Source organism: Microdochium trichocladiopsis (genome assembly GCF_020744255.1).
Source record: "Microdochium trichocladiopsis strain MPI-CAGE-CH-0230 chromosome Unknown B0I36scaffold_7, whole genome shotgun sequence".
Classification (NCBI taxonomy): domain Eukaryota; kingdom Fungi; phylum Ascomycota; class Sordariomycetes; order Xylariales; family Microdochiaceae; genus Microdochium; species Microdochium trichocladiopsis.
Window position 1 is genome coordinate 1,310,350 of NW_025763550.1, and position 14,517 is coordinate 1,324,866.

The 14,517-nt window shown below is 57.6% G+C and overlaps 5 protein-coding genes across 5 annotated transcripts; 3 read left to right on the plus strand and 2 right to left on the minus strand.

The window, feature by feature from the left end:
• The first annotated feature begins 195 nt into the window (after positions 1-195).
• On the plus strand, positions 196-1,888 carry B0I36DRAFT_327400 (uncharacterized protein). The gene has a single exon (XM_046154467.1). It carries the CDS (start codon positions 409-411, stop codon positions 1,783-1,785), a length of 1,377 nt encoding a protein of 458 aa, XP_046010378.1. The 5' UTR covers positions 196-408; the 3' UTR covers positions 1,786-1,888.
• A 513-nt stretch (positions 1,889-2,401) lies between these two features.
• Positions 2,402-5,061, plus strand: B0I36DRAFT_327403 (uncharacterized protein). Its single transcript, XM_046154468.1, has 5 exons — positions 2,402-2,801; positions 2,871-2,919; positions 3,070-3,368; positions 3,424-3,852; positions 3,913-5,061. The coding sequence occupies exons 1-5, from the start codon at positions 2,688-2,690 to the stop codon at positions 4,816-4,818; spliced, it is 1,797 nt and encodes a 598-aa protein (XP_046010379.1). The 5' UTR covers positions 2,402-2,687; the 3' UTR covers positions 4,819-5,061.
• Positions 5,062-6,039: 978 nt separating this feature from the next.
• On the plus strand, positions 6,040-7,800 carry B0I36DRAFT_327407 (uncharacterized protein). The gene has a single exon (XM_046154469.1). It carries the CDS (start codon positions 6,212-6,214, stop codon positions 7,310-7,312), a length of 1,101 nt encoding a protein of 366 aa, XP_046010380.1. The 5' UTR covers positions 6,040-6,211; the 3' UTR covers positions 7,313-7,800.
• A 218-nt stretch (positions 7,801-8,018) lies between these two features.
• B0I36DRAFT_140559 (uncharacterized protein) lies at positions 8,019-11,249 on the minus strand. Its single transcript, XM_046148359.1, has one exon. It carries the CDS (start codon positions 11,123-11,125, stop codon positions 8,186-8,188), a length of 2,940 nt encoding a protein of 979 aa, XP_046010381.1. The 5' UTR covers positions 11,126-11,249; the 3' UTR covers positions 8,019-8,185.
• Positions 11,250-12,703: 1,454 nt separating this feature from the next.
• On the minus strand, positions 12,704-13,168 carry B0I36DRAFT_327409 (uncharacterized protein). Its single transcript, XM_046154470.1, has one exon. The coding sequence runs from the start codon at positions 13,065-13,067 to the stop codon at positions 12,819-12,821; it is 249 nt and encodes an 82-aa protein (XP_046010382.1). The 5' UTR covers positions 13,068-13,168; the 3' UTR covers positions 12,704-12,818.
• Positions 13,169-14,517: the final 1,349 nt, after the last annotated feature.

Sequence of the window (14,517 nt, forward strand, 5' to 3'; positions counted from 1 at the left end):
AGGGGCAAGCGTTATGTAGCGCGGGAAGGAGTGGGGCAGCTGGCAGGTGCAGCGCCTCACTCGCACCCGCATTGTCCCCCAGGCAGCAACCAGGACCCTGCACTGGCAGTGACGTTGTCGCCCAGCACGCCACAACCCCACCCTCACCACCACTGGGCGAGTCCTGCCGCACAGCCGGGAAAGCTTGGCTTCGGGGATGCCTCCACACGACGACATGTCTGGATCAACTGCATATCAAGGGCACCTCTCTACCTGAATGAACTAGTTCAGGGGTCCTTCACACGCCAGGGAACGACATATAAGACTGCTGAGCCCACCCAGCTATTCCACCCCATCGCGCACTGCTCAACCGCGCACACTCCCTATAGAGCTTCATCCTCATCCTCATCCTCATCCTCATTCATCGCCATGGCTGAGTGGAAGCAGAAGGAGGCTGCCCTCGACGCAGATCCCTCAGAGACGCTCCCCCCGTACTCGATAGAAGACAGCGGCCATTCCCTCGCTGGTGGCAGCTCCGCCCCGGCGTCCGTCTCCGGCCGCCAAGACGGCACCCGGTCAACGTCGTCCTCGGGCCTAGCCACAACATCGCCACCCGCCCCGCCTGCCGCCGAATCCATCGTCGATTCAAAGACGAGGCTGGCTGCCGCCGAGAGGGCAAGGAGCACGCCAACTGCTGCTGCCGGCCCAACGGCCGCCGAGCCTTTCAACTTCCCCTCCGATGCCACCCTGCCGCCCTACAGCCCAGCAGACACCGGTGCCGGCCCTGGTCACGGCGCCGGCAGCCCCCCCTCCTCTACCTCTGGGCAACTGCCTATAGTTATCCCCCAGGTTCGCTCCAGGGCAGATTCTCCGTTCCTCTCAGCATACTCGCAGGACCTGCTCCGCTACGGCATCCCGCAGGACACCTGGCTGTCCTTTGTCGACACCCTCTCCGCATTCCTCACAGCCAATGTCTCAGAGAAAGCCCTGAGCCATGCCGCAGACATCGGTCGTCAGATCTCTGACGTGCCAACCGATCTGGGGCGCAGTATCGCCGACTCGGCAAAGAGCGTGGGGCGTGGCATTGCGCAGTCCGCCAAGAAGGGCAACATCTTTGGCGTGGCCACAGGTCTTGTCGGTGGTGCAATCGGCTTGACGGTCGGCACTGGTCTTAAACTCGCAGCATCTGCAACAACACTGCCCGGGAAAGCCGCAATCGCAGTAATGTCGCCGCCCCAGACCCCCGGCGAGAGGGCCGCGGCATATGCGCTCGTCGCCAACGGCAAGTGGCTCGGCCAGCGAGGTTTGATGGCCCAGGTGTTGAACTCGATGCAGGTTGCCCAGTTGTTGGGTGTCTCCATGGAGAAATTGCTGCAGGACACACAGGCGGCACGCGCGCAGCAGGGCATGGCTGGGAACTTTGGTGCTGGAGGATTGAGCACGAATGCAACTCCTCTTGAGCATCTGCGAGGCGTGGTGGCTGATCTTGACGTGCCAGTGGATGAAGATGCTGGGCTATCTCCAACAATGTCTGGAAAATCCCCCAAGGCCAGCACATCCGCCACCAAGAACGACAGTAAACACCTGGAAGAGCTCGGCCAGGCGACGATATGGCTTGTTGTCACGCAGGACAAGTACAACGGCCAGGAGTCCAAGGGGAAGAGTCGCAACGACGACATGGACAAGTTCGGGTTGAGAGGAAACTTTGGATATGACCCTCAGGACTACGGAAGAGATACGAAGGAAAGGCGGTCTCGAGATCGTAGGAGACGTCGTGACAGTACGAGTAAGGACAGGTTACGATGAAGCACAATGATTTCACAGTATTAGCGGTTCCGTCGGCGTTCTGGAGCTTCAAGGCGATAGTCATAATACAATCGTGGTTTGACCTGACGTCAGGCATTTTGTTCACAAATATTATTCGTGGGGCAGCTGTCGAAACATCATCTCATGTTCCGCTGTTCGGAAGCAAGAGCCGAGGACCATTCCAGACTCCAGACCATTTACCCAATCGAAGTCCTCGGCTTGAACATACCCAAGGCTCACCCTGGCACGTCGTACGTGGCGCGGGATTGAGCACGAAATCCTTGCGACCGGCCCGTCCCATACGACGATGAGAATGCTTCCATCAAGGTACCGCATTCAGCCAAGGGCGGAAGAACCAGCCCTTGCCAGCCATCACAACCTGATGCATTTGTACGGTCTTGGACCCTTTAAAAACCCACGGAGCCCTTGCAGCAAGGCTTTCTCCTACAGTCTTGGCGGGTTTCGATCGCAGGGATGTGACAGGGGGCCGTGGACGGCTTGCAGGGATGCCATGCCCGCCTTTTGGTGCAGGCCCTGTCCACATCCTCCCCAAAACGAAGCGGGCATGGCTCCTGAAATTCGCCGCTGCGCGACTGCAGCCTATATACTCCCGCAAAAACCCCCCAAAGTGCCTGCGCTCTTCTTGACGTGGCTCCTACGACTTCGAGCTCGAGAGGGAGCGTCGGGACACTTCGACATGAAGGAAATGTTCGCCGCGGATCAGGCTAGAGCAATGCCTTCCTTTCACCTCATCAATCGTTGATTTCGGCCTGTTCGCTCTGACCACTAGCACGCGTTTGTTGCATCGTGCCAGCATACGACACCAATGATTCAGTTCTGTGCGCTTGAGCTTTCATCGCAGGCCGGTATCGCGCGCTCTGCACTTCTTCCTCCGGTAGAACATGGACCACAATGCGTCCCTGGCTTTGGAGAAATCCGGCAGCGCCTCGGACACCAGTGCAGGACCCGTCACTCCCGACCGAGCACCACAGGCATGCGTCTCATGTCGCAAGCAGGTTTGTCGCGACTGGATGCTGAACACGAACCTCTGGTGACAGTACCATGCTCACGTGTTCTGTGTCCAGAAACGAGGATGTAACAAAGCCCTGCCGGCTTGTCGACTATGCACTCGCAGTAAGATCAGCCGACATGTCCAACGGTGCTGCTCGCAGTTTTGGGGCTCCCCGCGAAACACGACAGACCTTTACTCGAGGCCGACTCGTTCAACTTTTCGCGCGCTTCAAACTGAATTCTTCTCATCGCTGACTTGGATGGTCCTCATAGTGGGACGAATATGTGACTACTCGGACGGGCCAGTGACCGTCTCCAGCGCGGAGGTGACCGAGCTCACGCAAAAGATACAAGACCTCGAGAGACGTCTTTCCGAACGCGAAAGCAGGGTCTTTTCCGAGGAAGCGGCCCCAACGTCGCACTATGGCGGTGGCACATCTCAACAAACAATCGCACAACCAGGAGTCAAGCTTGCACAACGGCTGAGGGCCCAGGAAGCCATCGGATTCTTGGATGCGAGGCTATTGCGGAACCCGTATCTGGATACCAGGAGTACAGTAGAGGCACCTCAAGTAAGTATCCCGTCCTTTTTTTCTGCTGTTCTACTAGAGTCTGACCAAGTAAAAGGATATCTTGAACCACGTCGGTGGTGAAGCCAACATTAAGCGAATCACAACGGCCTATTACGCGCAGGTCCATCCGTGGCTGCCCATGATATCCAAACAACGCTTGATGGACATGTCTCAAACCACGCCACTCAGCTATGACCTCGCTGTCCTGATCCTCGCCATGGAACTTGTGCTGAGTCGGCCGGATGCCGGGTCTGGCGATCCAGACCACTACCTCTATACCCTGTGCAAGCGGCACATCCAAGGGCTTCAGGGCGTTCAGGCATTCTCCTTGAGCTTTCTTCAGGGGACAGTCCTTGTTGCATTGTTCGAATATGGGCACGGCATGAACCCTTCGGCCTGGCTGACTCTTGGCCAGTGCGTGCAGCTTGTTGAGATTCTAGGACTAAAAATGTCGAGGGAAAACAGCGAGGCCACTGCCCAGCATGTAGGTCTCGACATCGGTCACCTTTTACAGTGACATGAATATTGACGAGATGTTATATAGGTGGAGTGGCTGGTTGCAGAGGAGAAGCACAGGACGTGTTGGGCAGTATACGTGCTCGAAAGAGTCATGGCCATCAGTTCTGAGAAGCGCCTCCTCATGGCAGAGCCAGTGCCGACAGATGTGCTTCCGGTAGACGAGACAGCCTGGAACCAGTCGGCTCGACAACATCGACACGTGGCTCGCAACGTCTCGGCGCCCTACTCGGACCCCCAGTGTGCGTTTGCGCGGCTCTGCCAGGCGGCACACATCGCAGCCAAAGTCATACGGCATGCCCAGGCCGCTGCGACACAAAAGGCTCTGGGCCACCGGGTCGAGGGCATGGGGGTCGCCAGGCTGACTGCGACGGCCCAGAGCCTTTGCGCCAGTCTCTTTGCGGACTTTGCCGCGACGCCGGCGTCGTACTGGATCCTGATACCAAGCAGGAGTCTGGCTCTGAGCTCGGTCATGACCTTGCTCAGGGCCTATTGCTTGGTCGGTACTGTGCCCGCAGTGCCTAATCTGGGTTGTCCCGCGCAGACAGGCGAGGAGTTGTCCCTGCACATCGGCCTGGTTGACGGGCTCAGGTCGACTGCGTCACACATTGCCGAGGACACGACCAACGTCATGGCACTAGTCCTGCAGGACGGCGGCCTCGACCAGGTGTCTCCTTTCATCCTCGACTCCATCTACCAGTCGGCATCGGCGCTGAGCTGGCTCGACAGCCCCGGCTCCGAGCTGGGCGTGCTGGGGCCCGAGACGAATGCGCAGGCGCTGCTGGAGATCGGCCACCGCTGGGCTCTGGGGCTGGCATACCTCGGGTGTCTCGAGGAGCAGCGGCCCGGCGTCACGGCGCTGGCCAACACCCTTTCAGGGAGGATCGACATGGTTGGGGGTGATGTGGACATGTCGAGCTTGGGATTTGGATAGGACGGGGAGGATTTAAATGTATAACTGGGGAAGCAACAAGACTTAATACGTAATAGCACGGTACACTCGTTGGCCTGACCTAAACAACATGCGAAGTTCCGTCGACACATAAGTCATTGCCCGCACCAGTTGACGAGATTAAGTACTTGAGATACGTCTAGCACCAGAGGTTTGTACTGCCTACCCCAAAGTCCAGAAGGGTTCCACAAAAAGTCTGGATCAGAAGTGGGGGCTTTTGTCTACACGCCCAAAATCGTTCGTTCGACTGATTTCGTCTCCTTACCTCACGTGGACGAAATAAAGAAAGCACAAACAACGAGCGGCAAAGCCTGCCGTTCAAGCGGAACGTCGTCGTCCACTCTGGAAAAAAAATTTTATTTCCCCACATACTACACCAGCCGCGGACGCTCCGCAGTTCCACGTCCTAGAGCAGCACGACAAATTTAGTCTGGCTCGGTGCTTTGCGCACAAAACTTGGAGGAGGACAACAGGGACTCTGGCGATTCACACGTAGAGAGGACTCAAAGCGCAGCTGTTTCGTCCCATTGAGCTCCGCGGCGTCGTTTCATTGCAATCATCTCATGAAAAGGCGCATTTGAGCACAAGTACCGGTAGAGGCCGGGTAGAGCCGGGTATACACACACACACACACACACACACACCAGCGTCTTCTCCACGCCGAATCATCCTGTCACTCGGCGAAGAAGTGGAAGACGACGACGACAACAACAACAACAACAGCAACAACGACAACCGGCAAGCATCCACTTCTTCTTCTTCTCTAAACAAGCCAAGCAAGCACAGACAGCCTTGGGCTCGCCCAGCACCCTGGGGGGTGGGGTTGGTGCACGCGAGGAAACCGCACAATTATTACGCTCTGAGTGAGTGATCGGGAGATCACTCAAGACGAGAGATGAGGATACCAAACCTGCAGCCGGTCCTGCCGTCCTCTCAGGACACTTACTCCTCCTCCCCCTCCTCACGGGTGAGGACCTCCCCATCGGCTGCCGTTGTGCAGGAGGAGGAAGAGGAGAATGCTGCCACCAGCGACCGCGACCGGGGCTGCTGCCGCGCCGCTTTCCCGCGCGGCCTGCGCATGCAGCGCGACTTCATCACGCCCGAGCACGAGGATGAGCTGATCCGCCTGTTCCGGGAGGAGCTCGAGTGGCCGGCTCGTGGTGGTGGTGGTGGTGGTGGTGGCAAGGGGCGGGTCTCGCTGCACTATGGGTACACTTTTTCGTACAAGACGTTTGGGATCGACGAGGATGTGCCGTTTCGTGAGTTCCCGGCGTGGTTGGTCCCGCTGATTCCGCTTCTGCCGCCGAGGGACGAGGATGGTGGTGTGGAAGAAAGTGAAGAGCAGCAAGAGGAGGAGGAAGAGGAAGAGGGGGAGATGGTGGAGGGAGACAGCAACGATGATAGTAAAGAGTCCACAGCGGCGGCTGAGCAAGGCCAAGCATCAGCCAGGAAGGGCCAACTGTATAATGCGTGCAATGGGCAACAAGAAGCCAAGATCAACGACCATCAAGGTCAACACTGCAGCCTTGAAGAAGAGGAAGGCGATGATGGCACTACAAGCCACCGTCCGCCACGCCAAAGCACAGCCCGGCGACAAAGACGACGACGACCACGACGACGAGACGAACGGCAGCAGCGGCACGCCAGCCTCGGCGGACGCCCGCCAGATCAGGTCTGTCTGCAGTACTACCCTCCGGGCACGGGCATCCCGCCACACGTCGACACGCACAGCACATATGACGAGCTGTATGCGCTGTCCCTGAGTGCGCCAGTGCTGATGCAGTTCCGGCTCGACGGGGTACTCTCCAGTAGAGACAATAACGACAACAACGACAACAACAACAACACCAAGAAGCACGGGCGGAACGGTGCCCTGGACTGCTCGCCAGTTGATGAGGCGGCGGGCTACACAGCACCGCTACCAGAGTTGCCACCAAAAGCCCAGAGGCCGCAGGTCGAGGTAGACCTCTTGCCGCGCAGCATGCTCGAGATGTCGGGAGACAGCAGGCTGCACTGGACGCATGGCATCAAGCCGCGCAAGACGGACACGCTAAAGGGCAGCGGCGGGCAGGGTACGGGAGGAGGCGATGATGGCAGCGACGGCATGGTTGTTGTCAGGCCGAGGGGCGAGCGGTGGAGTATCACGTACCGCTGGCTGCGCGAGGAGACGCCCGCTGCTGCTACTAATGCTGCTGCTGCTGCTGCCGGACCCAGCCTTGAGTCCAAGTCTGGGTCTGAGTCTGGGTCTAATACGTCCACGGCCGCCGACGCTCCCGATGACCAGAATGCAAACATGAAGCCGGTCATGGTTCGCGAGTGCGAGTGCGGCGACATTCTACTCTGCGACACGGCCCAGCGCCGCAGGGGCCAGGAGCGCGAGTATCGCTGGAAACAGTACGATGCTGCTTCTCCTGCTGCTACTGCTTCTCCTGCTCCTGCTGCTCCTGCTGCAAGTCCCTTCACCGCCACTTCTTAAGTTGGTAGTCGTTGCTCTTTCGAAGAGCAACGCGACACCTTGGGTAGATCGCGAGGCTACTGAGTGCTCCTGCTGCTTCTGCTCCTTCCCCTTGGCTTCAATCAGTGGCACACGTCGTGGATGTATCTACAGAACACAAACACAGTCATGGAAAGGACTAGCCCCGGTCTGATATAGATCGGACACAGAATGTTCCCTCAAGCAAAGCGGTGTTGGCCAAGGACAAAGCTGCAGTTGACGCCTTTGTTCTGTGAGAGATTGATAGATAAGCAGTGCCGGCTTGCAATAATCGTGCGAGCGGGCTTGGAAGCTCATGTTAGCTATCAACATTCTTTGGCGACTTTCTTTGCAGACCGACTGGCAGTACTTCTGTGTCGACCGCAAGCTAAGCCATACACAGCGGATCATTTCCAAGGCAAAGACACGCGATTCTTGCACAAATCTGCAATGTGCAGAAGATATGGTCCAAGCCAGAACCTGTGAGCCAGGCGAAGTGCGTCTGCGAATGTTTATTTTTCGTCCCTCAATATCGTTACACATTATCTTCGTGGAATTGCTAGTACAGCTTCATTATGCATATTTCCATAAAACAGCCCCGCTTCCCTGACACAGAAATGCCAAACTTTCTTCCTCACAAGCCTGGCCGTTCACACATTGCCAGCCAATGAAGTGAATCGTCATCTTGTGCTCCCCTGGCCCAACGAAGACAGAAGAACATGATGGCCAGAAATGTGCCAGGAATACGAACGCCGCCCTCATGAAACTTTTGGTGACAGGCCTCAAGCCGCAGGCGAGCCGTCGATGAGACAAAGGGAAAGATGTGGAAGTGGATTTTCCAAAATGCATCACCATAGTCGCATGAAAGCCGACTCATTACTTTCCGTGCAGCTTCTCCTTCAGAAACAATACCGCCGCGTATCCGGCGCAGCACTGCGTCGACATTCCATGGCCGCACCATGGGCAGCGCACCATTGTTGTTACAGCCGCCGAAACACCAAGCTTCTTGTCCTCCACAATCGAGTCAGGCTTGGCCATGCACTCGTAGACCTTCGATGGCATGTCGTGGAAGAATTTGCAGCTACAGCATTCAACCAGCATCTTCGCAATTGGCTCTCCACGACCACTTTGTGTGGTCTTCACACTTGTGGCTGATGAGTTGTTGTGCGCGAACGGTGCTCTCAAAGCACGCACGGCCGATATTGGCTGAACAGCCTTGCGTGCCTCTTCAAGGTACGCAGCACCCGAGGACGAGACTGTGCCGGACTCCTGACTGTTGGCGCTGCTGCTCCTAGATGCCTTGGGTCGCAATGAGATGCTCTCTTCGTCTGCAGACTCCAGCGGTGAAACCGACATCGCCGTAGCTGAGGGCCTCTGCTTCTTCTTTGTGGCAAGTGGCTGATGCTTCAAAGGTGGCAAGAAGCTCGTAGAGGACAAGTCGATGGCCGACTGCGCGCGTGGGGGCATCTCCCGCTCTCGTTCCTTGGCCTGCTTAGTCGCTGTTGCCATCTCGGCCTTTATGGCACTTGCTGACTTGATCGATGAGGGCGACGAAGCAAGGGATGAGTTGGAGCCATTGCCGTCAGCCCGGGAGAAGAAATTCGCGGGAGGAGGTTCGAGACCAAGCACAGATGCTGCCTTGTTCCAGCTGTCTCGTGGGGTTCTCCGCTCTCTGCTTGTAGAACGGTCTGCAGATGGACGGGCTGTTTCCTGACTGGACGTTCGGAGAGCATTACGCGGTCGCCTTTCTGCGTTACCTTTGATCTGATGGCCCTCGCTGGCTTCTCGGCTATAAGGTCCGCTACGAAGAGCCGGATGGACATCCTGGCGGTGTTGTGGCTGCACACTGTCAGGAGTAGCTGGAGTTGATGGCGTTGGGGTCGACTCGTCGTACAATGATGATGATGACTTCTCAGATGCCGTACGACTGTGGCCTTTTGGACTGGTGAGCGGTGCAGGCGCACTGAGATCGCTAATATCAATGACAGACGGTTCCGGCCCGGCATTCCAAGATTGGCCAAACCGCTCCAGTGCAGGAGACTTCTCTAAAGGGAGGGTAGCTGAAGAAGCTTGCTTCTGTTGTGGTTCTGCAGTGGGCGTCCTATGGGTCACCCCCGGTACAGTCCTCGACCCGTGATCGCCGTGAGGCTTCGACTCCGCTGCTCGTTGTTCCCGAGCTCGATAGCTGGTATCGACAGGTTTGGGTGTTGACGTGGGGCGCATTGGTGACGATCGGCCTTCCACTGGCGTCACCAGTTCCAGCAAAGGAGGGGTATAGGAATCATTGATGAAGTTCAGATAATCTGAGGACCGGTCCTCGAGCTTGACAACGTTGAAGATCGACTCCTGGATCGATGCGGTTTCGAACTCTGCAGATCTTGCAGACTTGAGCGCCAGCTCGCTTGGAGGCAGCTGCGAGAGTCGCAACGTGGACAGACTTCCAAATTCCGACTCGTCCGCGTTTTCTGCAGGCTGGTAGGGGTCGTGTCGGGCACTGGCAGAGCCTTTTGTATTGCTCTCGCTTTTTTTGCTTGCAGACGTTGTCGTCCCCTGCGATGCAAGGGAATCGCTACTGTAACTCCTGGGTTTCTGAGAAAAGTTGGCTGGTGGTGGTTGGAGGTCAAATGGCAGGTCGACATTGTCTTCAACTGACTTCTTTGCACGACTTGCAGTGCTGGCGTTTTCGGCTTGTGTCTCGGAAGGATTTTGTGGCCTTGTAATGTCCTCGCCGTTGGCTGGAGACGAAGTTTTCTGGCCAGCTCCTTTGATCTTTTCTAGTGTGGCCGACAGAAGCGAGTTGCTCCTACCTCTGCCAGCGCTCGAAGGATGGGTCGTCACCGGAGGATGACTGCCGAGCGCGGACTGTGAGCGTGGACTGCTGGCCTTGCTGGCATCCTTACTCTGAGGCTTCAGGGAGCTGAAGAACCCCAGCCCAGTACCCGGGCCACTAGAATGGGATTTCTGTACTAGTGGCGGCGGCACGACCTGCTCTGCTGGCGATCTGGGCGACTTGGAACTTTCATCGAAGCTTAGTCTTCGTATACGAGAGAAGAATCCTTTGCTACGAGGTTTGTCGTTCGAGTCTGAGACATTGCCTGATTGGTGGAGTTCTGGATGTTTCATGGCATCGGGCGGTCTGGTCCTCAATGCCTTGTTCTGAGGAGCTTGTGTCTCTATATCTTCCAGGTCGAACCTTGTCGCCGATTTGGACAGCTCCGCCTTGGTCACCGACCGGACTTGAGGACCTGGCGTGGGAGGCTGCTTGCTCAGGCGCCTGCCCTTTTTCTTGGTGGGAGAAGTTGAGCCATCGCCATTCTTCTCGACAGGACTGGGCGCGACCTTCGGTCCCTTGACAGCCTTGATAGGCTTGGCCTTCTTCTTCTTTCTTGAGTCCCACGTCGGGGACTGGCATATAGACGTCTGGTCCGACAAGTCGTTCTCGTCTTGATCGGCCGCAAAGGTCACCATCTTGCCTGCGTCCGCCTTCTCGCGGTCGACTGGAGTCTGATGACGGACCGCTGAGCTCTGGGAACGTTCCTCGTTGGCGTGAACTTGCTCTGGGATTTCGTCTCGGACGGCCAATGCGACAGGTCTAGAAGGCATCGGCGGGATAGCTATGGAGAGCGATGGTAACGGGGAATCCTTATATCGTTTGGCTGACTGCACCGGGATCTGGCTGGAGCCAACCGGCGCAGCCGAATGGTTACTGGCACGGCGGACGCGCAGGGGTAGGGCAGCAGATGATTCCGAGGACGAGCTATCCAGCGAGCCAGTCTTCATTGACGCGGACGCGACCTGGTTATGAATACGTTGCATCTGCGAGACATTGACGTGGTCAGCCTTGATGCTCAGGTGGGGCGTGGCCACCTGGGGCGTGCCTGGAAAAAGGAACAATGTTCCACAAGTCGCGATGCTGAGAAGATGCCCGGGAGCTGAAACTGAGGCGATAATGACGACGAAGAGGAAGACAGGAAGACCAGGGGGAGAAAGAGCAATGCGATTGGCCAGGAAGAAGAGGAAGAAGGGAAAGATATAATTACCCGATATTGTTTCTCGAGGGCCAGCATGCGGAGGAAGCTGTCAGACCTCCCGTTGTCCATGTCGGGACGTCTGGCAGCAGCACCGGGTTTGGCCATTGTGGGTCAGGAGCGGCTGGTGTTGTCGTGTATGGGAATGATGAGCGCCGCCAGGGCACTGGACCGTATCAAGTCACGGCCCGCTAACGTCGAGGAGCTTGGGAGATGGGCACCAGTGGGCAGTAGCCGTCCTTGGTTGAGACAGCATATGCCAAGCGAGGTCCCACGAGGACCCTCCAGACGTGTTGCTGGCAGGACACCAGGCCGCGGAGCTGCAGTCTTGGGCAGGGAAGACGATGCAGAGAGATGGTGGGAGCGGCAGTGCCGGGAAGGAAGTGACTCAAGGAGTGCTTGAGCTGACCGATGTGAGAAGCAAGGTCGCTTGGCAGCGGGCGAGCCGGGAGAATTGGAATGGAATACGACAGGGCACAGCGTTGGGCTGGAGGCGGGTGTTTGTACGCTGATCCTGCGAGCCGAGATCCACCCCACGGGATGCCAGTGATCCTTTGATATGCAGCGGCAGCAATGAGGTTGGTTGGAGTGTTCCAGGAAGGGGAAGGGAGGGGAGGACAAGAGAGCGACCAGAGAGTCGTGGTAGGCGTGATGGGTCGGTAGGCGGGCTTGTGGAAGGCGATCGTGATCCGGACTGCCCAGTCTGACGCGGAACCACGAGAATCGCAGAAAGAGGTTGAGCGTGATTATGAGGGTTTGACGACCAGGGGTCGAAAAGGCAAAATTAAGCAGCACACGGCGGCGGCAATGGGAGAGGGAGTATCAAAGGGCAGGGTGGGATCGGATTGGATTGGTGGCAATGACACTGGCAAGCAATGGGAGTAGATCCAAGCAAGCAACCAAGAAAGCACGACATCCAAGGATGGGAAAAGAGGGTCGCGATCTTGTTGTCTTATGGCGTCCCTTGTCACAGGCCAGATGAGGAGGGCCCTGCCGGACGGGTTCCCTGGCCGTGACCTCGGGTGCCTCGTCCAAAGTCGCGGGCAGCATGATGGCCTGGAATGAGCTGGGCCTGGTGTGGTGGAATAGCTCAGACGGCTAAGGGCAGGGGCTCCCAATACGAGCAGCAGGCGACGATGACATGCAGCCCGCCAGCGCCCAAGCTGGCAAGCGCGGGCTTGTCACACACGGCAGGTGCATGACCGCAACGAGGATATCCGTGCATCAGTCTGGCGGCCTTTGACGGTAGGGAGGAGGGGGAACTCCCGCAACTAACGGGAGCTAGTTATTTCCAGGGACCAGCGCCAGCGCATCCATCGTGTGGGCGCAGATCCGCTTCTGCTTCACAATGGCCGAGGCCGTGCGTGTTTCTGGTAGGTTGTCCGTCCTCAGGCAGCTGTGCCAGCCGCGGCTACGCTAAGGGGGCTGCTTCCCTCAATCGCGCAACTGCCAGAGACTCTGTCTGTCTGTCTGTCCAGGCATCACCAGCTTGGTCTCAGGTGCCGGATCCTGCCCGTCATCTCACCATCAAAGAAACCGCCCTCTCCAGTCAAGCGCCTTGGCTGCTCCTCTGCACCACTGCGACACCGCCTCACCAAAAAGGTCCTGCTCACCAAAAAGGTCCTCGTCGTATGTCGTCGTATGTGCTTGCAGCAGCAGCCCACCCACGACAGGCAGGCAGCGCCACTGACGCTCGCGAGCCCCTCTGTTAGCCGCTCCAGCTGAGACATCCACTTTGGATGGCCAAGTAAAAATCCAGACTGCTCGGCACGCCTCCTTTCTTGGCCCTTCTGCCCCCGACCCGTTGAGCAGGCGGAAACAGTACGCCGAAACAAAGGCGCTTCTTTGTCTTGCCAAAGGCTCTGGCGCCATCATCAGCGTCCTCCTCGAGCGTGTTGGAAACGTTCGAGCGTCGATGCGCTCAGGAATTACCCGCCGAGGGACGCGGAGGCACGAGCGCCTGTGGCCGCCAGCGCCGAGCCGCCATCTGCGGACGAGTTTCAGGAGAAGGCCTTCAAAGACCACATGCACCCCTGCGCTGTGGTGTGCTGCCCCGCGCCGACGGCTGCACAGGCGATCGCTTCCGCTTCCAAAATCCTTCCCCGTCTGGGAGCAAGGAGATGCATCGCCAGAAACAAGCGCATGGGCAGCCAGGAAACATCTGGCAACCCTCGGCTGATCCGACGAGGCCCCTTGGCGTCAGGACCGCAGCCGTTGTCGCAGCGTCTCTCATCACCGTCGCATCTATCCATTCGTCTCAAGTTGGCTTGTTTCACTGCCAGGTTGCGGGGTTAGGCTTTGAGCCTGTCGCTCAGGTCAGACGCTAACGGAGAAGCGTGTGCTTCAGGTGGTCAATCCCTAGGCGTAGATCGCCCAGCACTGACCTCACTCAGCCTCAGAGTCTCCATTGGAAGAATGTGATCGCACAAACGCAGGGCCTGCGCCTGCCAATAGGCGGCAATCCAAGCAAGACTGCTCATGACTTCTTTGTCTGCCATTGCTCCGCCCTTTGACCCATCGCGGCATGGGTGAAGCGGTTCCACAACAGCGACTGGCCATGATCGCGCACCCCAACACTGACATCATGATGGCATGGGCTTTGAGACGTTCCGGTGTCAACTACGCTTTCTGTCGACAAGTCTCCTCAACACCCCGTCGGGGTCCACTACGGTACTTGGACTCGTGCGAGGCCATATACTTGAAAGCAGGGCACTGGCAAGATTACCGTGCTGCCTCTGGCAGCCGCGCCAGGCACAGACGAGAACAGCACCTCATCGCAGTCTTAGCACACGCAGCTATCTCCCTCATAGCGCAGCCATGGAATTATGACACTCTTCGACCACATGATCTACTGGGAGCGGTGAGCAGTCCACAAATTCTGCGCTAGGGAATTACACGGCACAGCGAGGCTCAGGCTCGCCATACGCCATGTGCGCAGAGTTCTCCGAGAGTGTAGATCAAGCACGAAATTGTCTCACTTTCCTCAGTGACCACAATGGATGTGCGTGGCGCCAGCTTTGCTGCTTCGGCAACTGGCAGAAGCCATGTGTTGTTCCCCTTGCCCGGACAAGGATGTAGCCATTTCCGGGAACCACACCATATTATGCCAGCCCAACCTGGAAAGGTAGCTCAATCACCCAAAAGCCCGCTCACTGTGACCAGTGCATTGCGGCTAGGCAA

Coding starts and splice junctions, on each gene's coding strand:
- B0I36DRAFT_140559 (XM_046148359.1), bottom strand. CDS start 11,125: ATGCAACGTATTCATAACCAGGTCGCGTCCGCGTCAATGAAGACTGGC.
- B0I36DRAFT_327400 (XM_046154467.1), top strand. CDS start 409: ATGGCTGAGTGGAAGCAGAAGGAGGCTGCCCTCGACGCAGATCCCTCA.
- B0I36DRAFT_327409 (XM_046154470.1), bottom strand. CDS start 13,067: ATGTCTCAGCTGGAGCGGCTAACAGAGGGGCTCGCGAGCGTCAGTGGC.
- B0I36DRAFT_327403 (XM_046154468.1), top strand. CDS start 2,688: ATGGACCACAATGCGTCCCTGGCTTTGGAGAAATCCGGCAGCGCCTCG. Junction 3,369..3,423: donor GTACAGTAGAGGCACCTCAA/GTAAGTATCCCG, acceptor ACCAAGTAAAAG/GATATCTTGAACCACGTCGG. Junction 3,853..3,912: donor GCGAGGCCACTGCCCAGCAT/GTAGGTCTCGAC, acceptor GATGTTATATAG/GTGGAGTGGCTGGTTGCAGA.
- B0I36DRAFT_327407 (XM_046154469.1), top strand. CDS start 6,212: ATGGTGGAGGGAGACAGCAACGATGATAGTAAAGAGTCCACAGCGGCG.